This window comes from Mandrillus leucophaeus, unplaced genomic scaffold, assembly GCF_000951045.1.
Source record: "Mandrillus leucophaeus isolate KB7577 unplaced genomic scaffold, Mleu.le_1.0 Scaffold523, whole genome shotgun sequence".
NCBI classification, from domain to species: domain Eukaryota; kingdom Metazoa; phylum Chordata; class Mammalia; order Primates; family Cercopithecidae; genus Mandrillus; species Mandrillus leucophaeus.
In genome coordinates this window covers 984,014-994,644 of record NW_012105620.1, presented here as the reverse complement: position 1 = coordinate 994,644, position 10,631 = coordinate 984,014, and the positions used below count along the sequence as shown (strand labels likewise).

General features: G+C 48.8%; 1 protein-coding gene across 1 annotated transcript in view; it reads right to left on the bottom strand.

Moving 5' to 3' along the window:
- Nucleotides 1–3,417: 3,417 nt before the first annotated feature.
- Nucleotides 3,418–10,631, bottom strand: part of MCIDAS (multiciliate differentiation and DNA synthesis associated cell cycle protein) — an 8,525-nt gene continuing 1,311 nt past the window's right edge. The window contains exons 2-6 of the mRNA XM_011996788.1: nucleotides 10,414–10,568; nucleotides 6,783–6,855; nucleotides 6,009–6,232; nucleotides 4,846–4,956; nucleotides 3,418–4,621 (exon numbers count right to left, since the gene is read on the bottom strand). Of these exons, the coding sequence (XP_011852178.1) occupies nucleotides 4,181–4,621; nucleotides 4,846–4,956; nucleotides 6,009–6,232; nucleotides 6,783–6,855; nucleotides 10,414–10,568 (1,004 nt within the window). The 3' untranslated portion in view covers nucleotides 3,418–4,180. The remainder of the gene's footprint in view (nucleotides 4,622–4,845; nucleotides 4,957–6,008; nucleotides 6,233–6,782; nucleotides 6,856–10,413; nucleotides 10,569–10,631) is intronic.

Sequence of the window (10,631 nt, the reverse complement as noted above, 5' to 3'; positions counted from 1 at the left end):
TTTGAGACAGGGTTTCACTCTTGTCGCCCAGGCTGGAGTGCAATGGAGCAATCTCGGCTCACTGCAACCTCCGCTTCCTGGATTCAAGCGATTCTCTTGCCTCAGCCTCCGGAGCATCTGGGATTATTAGCATGCGCCACCATGCCCAGCTAATTTTTGAACTATTAGTGGAGACGGGGTTTTACCATGTTGGCCAGGCTGGTCTCGAACTTCTGACCCTCAGGTGATCACCGCCTCGGCCTCCCAAAGTGGTGGGATTACAGGTGTGAGCCACCGTGCCCGGCCACTGTACCTCCTTTTTTTTTTTTTCTTTTTGAGACGGAGTCTTGCTCTGTCACCCAGGCTGGAGGGCAGTGGCACAATCCTGGGTTCACTGCAAGCCCCGCCTCCCTGCAAGCTCCGCCTCCCAGGTTCACGCCATTCTCCTGCCTCAGCCTCCCGAGTAGCTGGGCAGGTGCCTGCCGCCACGCCCGACTAATTTTTTTGTATTTTTTAGTAGAGACGGGGTTTCACCGTGTTAGCCAGGATGGTCTTGATCTCGCGACCTTGTGATCCGCCCTCCTCGGCCTCCCAAAGTACTGGGATTACAGGCGTGAGCCACCGCGCCCGGTCTGTACCTCCTTTTTTAAACTAATTTTACTTTCATAGAAACTTCTAGAAATACTCTGCATTAGCTAAAACAGTAACTCCTATCACATCTTGTCTCTATACCTTGCTTTATTTTCTTTATAATGTGTTAAATATCAGACATCATCTATCTGTTTAGTATCTGTCTTCCCCCACTAGAATGCATGTTTCATGAGGTAAGCACTTGGTTTTTGTTCCTGGTTGTCTTCCCAACACTAGAACTGTACCTGTCCTATGGGAAATGAAGTGATTATTGAGCTAATTTCAGGCTAACACATCACATATTCCTGAACTAGCGTAGACCACATAGGCCCAAAGACTACCTACTATCACACTGACCTATTTTTATGCACAACTTTCTGACACCAACAATGAGTTCTCTAATTCTCCAGATACAACTGGGAATCCTGTAATTCAATTCAATTCTAACACTACCTAGAGTTAGTGTCAGATTCCACAGGTTTAAGGGCTTAGTCCACAAAACTTCCTTCACTTCAGATGCCAGACAGGTGCCCAGCGTGCCCACACTTCTGACTTGGCTACAAAGTCTAGGGTTCCCATAATACCCCCTTGGATTTAATAATTTGCTAGAGTGCTCACAGAACTCAGGAACTCATTTTCTTACTATTACTTGTTTATTATAAAGGACACAACTCATAAACAGCCAAATAGGAGAAATGCACTGGGCAAAGTACGGTGAGGGGGACACAGCTTCCATGTCCTCTCTGGGCACACCACCCTCCCAGCACCTAGATATCTTTATCAACTTGGAAGCTCTCTGAACCTTATCACTTAGGGGATTTTATGGAGGTTTCACACTGATTAAATAAATCATTGGCCATTGGGGTAACTCAATCTCTAGCCCCTCTCCTCTGCCCAGAGGTGGGGGCAAGAAGCAGGGGCTGAAAGGCTGAAAGTTCCAACCCTCTATTCATGACTTTTTTTTTTTTTTTTTAGATGGAGTCTTGCTCTGTCACTCAGGTGGCTGGTGTGCAATGGCATGATCTCAGCTCACCGCAACCTCGGCCTCCCAGGTTCAAGTGATTCTCCTGCCTCAGCCTCCCAAGTAGCCTCAGTGATTCTCCTGCCTCAGCCTCCTGAGTAGCTGGGACTACAGGAACTCACCACCATGCCCAGCTAATTTTTGTCTTGCTAATTTTTGTCTTTTTAGTGGAGACAGTGATTCTCCATGTTGGCCAGGCTGGTCTCGAACTCCTGACCTCAGGTGATCTGCCCACCTTGGCCTCCCAAAGTACTGAGATTACAGGCATGAGCCACCACACCCAGCCATTGCTTGGTCTTTCTAAAGACTAGCCCCCATCCTGAAGCTCTCTAGGGGCTCTCAGACACCAGCCATCTCATCAGCACATACAAGACACTTAGCTGTGTAGTGGCTCAGGCCCATAACCCCAGCCACTTGGGAGGCTGAGACGGGAAGGGAGGACTACTTGAGGCTAGGAGTTCAAGACCAGCCTGGGAAACACAGTGAGACTGCACTCGTCATTGGTTAGAGTCCAAGGATTTTAGAAGCCACAAGCCAGGAACCAGAGACAAAGACCAAGTATGTATTTCTTATTATGACACACAGAATTCTCTATCCTTACTCTTCTTCATAGCATGTATATATTTATTTGTTTGGTAGTAATGTCTTCCCAGGAGGAAGTAAGATCTATGAGGGCAAGATTTTTGTGTTTTGTTCTTTTGCTGTTTACTTAGTATCTGTATTACTAAGATTCTCAGTAATAATCAATAAATATCTGTTAAATAAACAAATGAATCTAATTTGTAAGCTCTACTACTGCTAACTAATTTAGTCATCTGTGCCATTAGTCCACAAGATGATGCCCCCACCTGCACCCTCCCACCTCAACCCCTGCCTCAGAAGTGAAAGATACTTAAGCAGTTCAAGTTACCAATGGCTAACATAACAATTACAGGGATATAATCTTAAAGGCAGGAAGAAAGGTAATTTTAAAAACTCTAGTCATAAGACATACAGAAAAAAAAATCCTATATATTTAAAACTTTTTGGTTATTGTAGGTAAAGCATTATAAGAATACTCATTAAGGAGAGAGGAAAAGACGTGACAAGCTGATTGTTCTGGGGGACAGGTTAAGAGGGTGGGAGGAAGTGATTTGTTTTTTCTTATCCCGAACTCTGGTAACTTTATATATGAGCTGATGAAAAAAATTCTGGACCATCCACTGTACTTTTTAAGAGTCCATTTGTTAGATAAAATATGAGGAAATATGGTCTATTTTATCACTTTTTTTTGGTTTCTAAATGGCTATTTAAATACAGATAACAGTACATACATGACAAACTGGAAGGGCAGGTTCTGCCACACTGCCAAATCACCTGTTACCTGATATCTCCTCTCAGAACCAGCAATGCAGTGTGGCGTAACACAGTCGGAAACGTACCTAGGCTGGGCCCCCAAGTGCAAGAAGTAGCCCTCGTGTTAAGAACTGTGAAGGTCAGGACAAATCACTACTTGACGTATGCCACTCACATAATTTCAGAAATGAGTAGAAAAAAGAACCCCAGACAAAAGGGAATAGAAGTCAAGTCAAAGTGAAGGCACACTGACTTTTTATAGTTAAGTTTTTCTTACAAGTTATATAAATCAAGCCAAGAAATGTAAAATATGACTGTGCACCCGTTTTATCTGTGCAGTTTAAATAGGTAGTTTTACCTTGATCAAGATTTCCACACTTGATTTCTGACAAAAAAAAAAATGGGAACACCCTTTTTCATGTGGTATATGCCATTTTCTTAAAACAATGTATATTTCTCATTAACACTGTTTGCTTTTTAGGTGGTTATTCTATTTGCACAAATAGAACTGTATGGAAAATTAATGTAAACCTTTACCATAAATCTTCTAAATTATATGAATGATCATTATAAACAAATGTGCTTAGCACCTATTTTGTTGATAACCCATTGCCTCTCAGAATCTGCCTTTTCCTAAGACAACTGTTTAGGTTACCTCTCCCGATTTCGTATTCTGGCCACCAAAATAAAAGTTTTCAATAGTAACAAAATTAGGTGTCCTTTCAGGACTGAGGGAAGTTGAGTGATGTATAAAAACATTCACCCAGAAACCAGGCTTCTGGGCCTAGAGTCCTTAAATGACTAGTGAAAGTGATTGAAAGGTTCCAGTGTTTCCCATTGCAGGAAATTACTTAACCTGTTAGAGCCTTCTTTTCCTTCTTATAATATTAGGGCATTATATAATTATAAAAGTAGCTATGGTTTCTAAATCCCTCCCTGCTCTAAAAATACATAATTCAAAGCTGCTAAAAATAAATACTTTTAAAATTGGCTGTGACATATGTGACATACACATATATACAGAGTTTCACTGTGACAAGGGGAAGGGCTATACAATGTTTTGTAGCAGACATTTACAGTGCATCGGTATCAAGACGCTTATGTTCCTGAAAAAAATGTTTCAGGGTGGCATTCACTCTGCAGGGAAAGTTCTGGGAAGCCTCCAGGCACTTCAGTGGAAATACAGGGCAGTGTTTTGGGGGACCACATCACAGCTCAACTGGGGACCCAGCGGAACTTGTAACCCCCATTGGCTGTTCTGATGGTGAAGGCATTGCCCTGGGGGAAGGCGAGGGTTCGGATGGTGCTGTGGCTGCGGATGGGGGTGCTGAAGGAGCCGCCCTCCTCCAGTTCACTGTGGCTCAGGTTCAACGCTCTCGTGCTGCAGTCGGTGTGCAGCCCCCGGAAGGTGCCGTGCAGGTTCCCGGGCCTGGTGTCTGTGTTGGCGGGCTCTGGCTGCAGTCGGGGCCGCTTGTGATCGCGGCTCTGCAGGGCTTCATCGCAGCGCTCGGAAATCTCCCTCAGGATGGCGTCCACTTCCGCGCAATCCTGCCCCGCAGCGCTGACCAACTCCTCCAGGCTCCTTTTGGCCTTTGCCTTGAGCAGGAAGGGCTCGGCCGCTGCCCCACAATCCCTGGACTGTGTGATCATCAGCTTCTACGAAAGACGGGGAAGAGCGCCGCCCTGGGGCCTGCCGGACCCCCCGGGTTCGGTGCGTGCAAAAGGTGACCTGGGCACGCTACGCACCACGCACCCATTGGTCCTCTCCTCTCCGGGGCCCCCACCGGGTCCCAATGCTGGGCGCAGGGTTGGGGGCGGGGATGCACTGAACAGTTCAGTTCCGACGTGCTGCAGTTCCCACACGCCCGCGCCCCACTTACATCCAGCACCGAGGCCAGGTGCCGGGTTCGGCTGGCAAGTTCCTTCAGCTGCACGTTCCGCTCCTTGAGCGAGGCGATCTCCTCCTGTTTCTGGGTCAGCGTCACGTGCAGCTGCAGGATGAGACCCAAACATTCAGGGGTAGGCACTGTGCTGGGTCGCGTCTGCATATCTGGCATGAATCAAACCCAGATACCCAGATCCTCAAGTCTCATCGGAAACTGGGGACGCACGGGCATTTACGCTAGTGAGAATAATCATCATTTGTTATTTGTTTTAAAACAAAGCACTTGGACAAAATTTATCTCCATTAATCCTCAGTGTAGCGTGCTGATAAAGAGTACTGACTTGGGCAACAGGCAGATCTAGGTTCTGTTACTGAGGTTCAACAATCCTACGTCTCGATATCCTTGTAAAACGGGGCTAGTAAGAGTATCTAGTTCAATGATTGTGAGCATTAAGTGGGAAGAAGAAGTATAAATTGTTAAGTCCAGGGCCAGGCACATAGAAAAAGCCTTCAATAAATATTGGCATCCCTATTAAAAATCTGGCAGGCACTGTGCAATACATGTATGCAACACAACTGCCTTGTACCCCTAAATCCCTCCAAATAAAACAATTTTTAAAAACAAATAAAATGGCCAGGTGCAGTGACTCACGCCCATAATCTCAGCACTTTGGGAGGTTGAGGCGGATGGATCACCTGAGGTCAGGAGTTCAAGACAAGCGTGGCCAACATGGTGAAACCCCGTCTCTATTAAAAATACAAAAATTAGCCAAGTGTGGGGGGCACGCGCCTGTAATCCAGCTACTTGGGAGGCTGAGGCACGAGAATCGCTTGAGCCTGGGAGGCGGAGGTTGTAATGAGCTAAGATTGAGCCACTGAGCTCCAGCCTGGGTGACCGAGTGAGACTCTGTCTCAAAATTAAATGAATAAATAAATATTAATTAAAAATAAAATAAAAATCGAGTGGGGTAGAATTATTCCCACTTAGTGAATTTGGAAACAGGTGGAGCCACCGGAGCAATGGCAGCTACGTGAACCACCAGTCAGTCCACTGATTCCGACTCACAGGACCTCATCCTTGCCCTTGCAAACCCCACTTCCACCCTCTATATCCTGTCCCTGCCGCAGGATTCCTGGTCGCCAGGGCAGTGTCCCTACTTGATTATTTTCAACGAGCGCGTCTCCCAGCGCTCTCTGGTTCTGGTCCGCCACCTCCTTCCAGTACTGCTCAGGCGGGGGCACGTCTGGAGGGCGCAGCGGTGGTGACTGCAGAGCCCGTGGGTCCAGTGGCGGGGAGAGGCAGGGCCCGAATGGCGACATGTCGCAAGGAGAGAAGGGGAAGTCTCTGCTGGCCAGGGTAGGCGACATCATAGAGGATGAGTCTGGAAAAGAGCAGGAGCTGGATTTGCAGCCTCAAACTCATGCCCAGCTAGTTACAGGAGCAAAATACCACTCTGGGTGTAGGGTTTATGTAGAGATTTTTTTTTATTAAATTAAGTACCCCTTACTCCTAAACGCCTGATTATGAGGCCCTTCCTGATGGCCTGTACATACACAGTAGGTATCCATCATATGCCTGTTAAGTTTACCTGAATTCAATCAAGAAAACTTCCCTGGGCCTGCACACACAGGCCTTCGATCCCCTGCACACTCGTCACTCAACCTCCCCTGCCACACTACAGGATAGGGCTCCCTCTCCCAGAACTCACACCGATCCCAGATAAAGCGCTATGTAGATCCAGCGGTTCGACTTCTCAACTGGGGGAGAGAAATGTCCTAAATATGGAAAAGCCTGACTTTTTGATGAGTTGCTGGAGAGTCGCTGACAGTTGGCTGGGTTTACCACCTTGGCGACCACGAAATGTGAACTAGTCTGATTTGGGACTGGGAGACACCCCCGCTGTTACTTAACTGCCAGGAGACTGCACTTGCCTGCAATGAGATCATCCACCGTGTCTCTGAAATCCTGCAGATCGAAGTCCACTTCCGCTTGGAGGGAATGGTTCTGAAATAAACAAGACGTGTACACTAGTTAACGAGTCTGGCGTTAGAAAGCCTTCAATAAATATTGGCGTCCCTATTAAAAATCTGGCAGTCACTATGCAATATATGTATGTAACACAACTGCACTTGTACCCCTAAATCCCCACCAAATAAAACACTTTTTGTGGCGGGTCCGGAACCCTTTCTAGACCGACAGACCTCCTCCCGGGCTAGGCGGCGGTCTGCGCGCACTCCTGTCGGCAGCTCAGTCTGGTACCCGAAAATTCAAGCCCCATCCGAGACAGGGAACCCAGCAGGCTTGCACCTCCACGGTGGGGAGAGGTACGCAAGGAGCGCGACACTGACTCCGGGAAGGGGGCAGCAGTTCGAGGCTCCTGCAGAGCGACTGTGTAGCGGGCATGGGTCCTTCCAGGCGCGGTGCGGGCGCCCAGCGCCGACTCCGGGCAGCTGAGTAGCCCGCCACCCTCCAACCAGCTAAGCAGCTGCCTCCGTGAGGCCCGGCGGTTCCCCATGCGCCCGCGAAATTTCAACTCCCACTCAACAGCGACCGGCCACCGAGCCGCCGCTGTAGGAGCAGAGAGCACGTCTTGAACACAGGATCTTTCCACCCAAGACCCGACAGCGTGTAGGGGCCTCCAGAGCAGTAATTTGAAGCCGCGTTTCCCGCCAAGGTTCGGCCTCAGCTAACCGCCCCGCCCCTGCAACCGAGCGGGAGGTAAGCTGTGATTCGAGGGGCCAGGGGCATATGGGAAATGCTTCTGTTACGCACACAGCCAGTGTGGCCTCCATTGCTCTTTTCAGTTCCCAAAAAGTTGGGAGTACACTTTTCTCATACAGCCGGTGCACCTCCAACATCTTTAACTATATTCTCCTGGCCTCCTGCAGGGTGTCTGGGTGTGTGAGGGGAAAGGGTGCGTGAGGGGCTGGAGGCATGGGCTTTCTTGTTCCCTTAACTCATGGACATTTAGAGTTGATGAAAAACGCTTTTACAGTCTCTCAGTTCATCCTCACACCAGTGTGGGAAGCAGGCGGGGCCTGGGAACTGATTCCTCTTTGAGGAAGAATCTGAAGCTCAGAGAGTTATCCAGTCACCCAGCTCTGAAGTAGTGGAATGGGGCCTCCTGCCCCCATACTTCATTTCCTTCAGCTTTTCTCTCTTTTTAGGAAAGCTGGCTTCCAATGAAGACAGCACTGGGAAGGGGACAGGAGTCTCAAGGGCCATGGTGTGAGAAGATGCATCCAATAGCCTACCAGAAAGACTTGTTATACTGAATGCACTGTTGATTCATTCCTTTGTGCTCATCATACGGTTGTCCCAAAAGCCCTTCTTTACTGTTCAAATACTTCTGGGAAAAGGAACTTACTCTGTCCCTAACTTCAAAAAATGTACAAGTATCAGTTTTCCCTTGGGAGAAAAGCGTTAAGCAGGGAGGCCTCTAGCACCTCTGCCACTAGTTGGACGCTGAGACTATAAGGGAAAGGAGATGAGAAAGGAAGGACTGAGGGCCCCAAACAAGTCCTGGAGCATGAGTTCTGCCCTGGTTGAAGGGGCTCATTCTTCAAGAACTGGAAGGTCTCCTCCTCAGTAGGGATTTGAGAAAAGTCTCATGAGAAGACTGGAAGCCAACTCAGGAATTGGGGCCCTGGAAATGCTACCTGTTATACCAATCCAGGTTTTGGCCCATTCTGAACCTCAAACATTTCTAGAGCACTTCCTCTCTCTGTCCACCTCCCCCGGCAGGAAAGGAATGGGGAAATGTGATCTGAGTGTCCGGTTCTCCCCAAGTGTTCCTCCCTTAGGGGCCTCTTTCCTCTGAACCAGCTCTGTCTTTCCCAGGAAAAATCCTGGATTTTTTGGTCCATCTGATGTGAGCTCTGTCCTTGAAACTTCGAGGCTGGGCATAGTGGCTCACGCCTGTAATCTCAGCACTTTGGGAGGCTGAGGCAGGCAGATTGCTTGAGCACAGGAGTTCAAGACCAGCTTGGGTGACATGGCAAATCCCCATCTGTACAAAAAGTACAAACAAACAAACCAAAAACTAGCTGGCTCTGGTGGTGTGCACTTGTAGTCCTGGCTACTTGGGAAGCTGAGGTGGGAGGATCGCCTGAGCCTGGGAGGTCCAGGTTACACTGAGCCATGATCATGTCACTGCACTCCAGCCTGGGTGACAGAGTGAGATCTTGTCTCAAAAAAAGAAAAAGAAAATAAACAAAATGAAACTTTGAATTCTACCTCCCCAATTAGATAAATCTGGCATTTCTCCAACTACGAAAGCAAGAAAAAAATTACTAACAAAGAGCATGATGCCAAATTTAAAATCTGTATACTTAGACAAACATTCAACGAGAGCTGCTTGGGCTTTCTTACTTGCACAATAAACATGTTGGGGTAAGGGAGTGACCTAGGCCTCTGGGTCAGTTGGAAGATGCTCAGGCATTATCTTTCCTTATTTGATCATCCAGATCTAAAAAGAACAATTAAATGCCCTCTACAGTGCAATGCCCACTCCCAACTCTTGCCTTAACAATCTCTGCTCTCAGCGGCCACCTAAACTGAGTCTCTCTAGGCCCTATCCCAAGGTTCTAGGAGGCTCTTGGAGGAGGGCTGAGAAGTTTTGCTCCACCACCACTCCCAGTTCTGGGAAGTGGTCAGGTCTTTGTAGAGTTCTGTACTGGGCCTGTCTGCAGACCCCAGACCTATTGCCAAGAAGCTGGAACTGGCACTTTTCCTGGGGGTTGCATCTGTTTAAGACCTCCTGTCCATCTGGGCACTTCATGTCCTACCCATGAGCCAGGCTTCTGGCCTCCCAGACACCACTCTGGGAGACTCCCTTCTCTGCCTGGGAAGCGTCAGCACCAGCAAGTGTGGAAGTGGGATGGGAGTGAGAAGACAGGTTTGGGGGGAAAGAAAAAAGTCAAGTGCCTTTTTGCCCCATCATGGCAAGTGACTAGAGCTTTTTGAAGGGCGGAACAGGACTTTGAAAAAGTGCCCAATTGCTGAAGGACCATCTCTGCAGAGAGGAACATTTTCTGCAAGATTACTTCCAGAGTCCTTTGTCCTTCCTGCTTCTTCCAACTGCAAATTCTCTTGCTCTTTTCCAGTCTTTGATAGAGAAGCTATCCATCAACCTCCACTCTTCTTAGATACCCACGGAATGAAAATGGGCAGGAAGGGGGTGTTGGGAGAACTGATAGGACATGCAACAGGTGCCCAGTGCGCAACTTTGCTCCCACCCACCCGCCTGGTCTCTCTGTGCGCAATCTTGTCACAGCTCCAATGAGTAGATAGGGAGGAGAATGGGAGGGGAGGCCTCCAGGTGAGCCCGACTGTACCAAGTTGGTCAAATCAGCTCCAGTGGATATGTGGCCTTCATAACATACTAGGATGGAAGTAGAAGTTCTGATCTGGGAGGCTCAGGTACCTGCCCGATGCTTCCCCTCACCAGCTGAATGTGCCTGCGCTCCTGACCCGAGTGGAGCTTTTGGGGAATTAAAACCACCACCCCGAGGGGGGTTTGGGCTTGGTGAAACCAGGAGGCTCCACGAGAAGGGGAGGTACCTGCGAGGCGGCCAGGTCACCACCAGGCGGCGCGTCGGACCCGAGTAGCGAAGAGCAGTCAGCGAGGTCCTGCAGGTCTATGGTGGTGAGGGCTGTGCGGGGAGACCCGGGGACACGCGCCGGGCGGACCTTGAGCCTCTCCGCCAGGTTCGCCGCTAGGACGTCAGAACCCGGGGAAGAGAAGCTCCTCCGAGCCGCGCGCGCCGCACCCTCCCGGC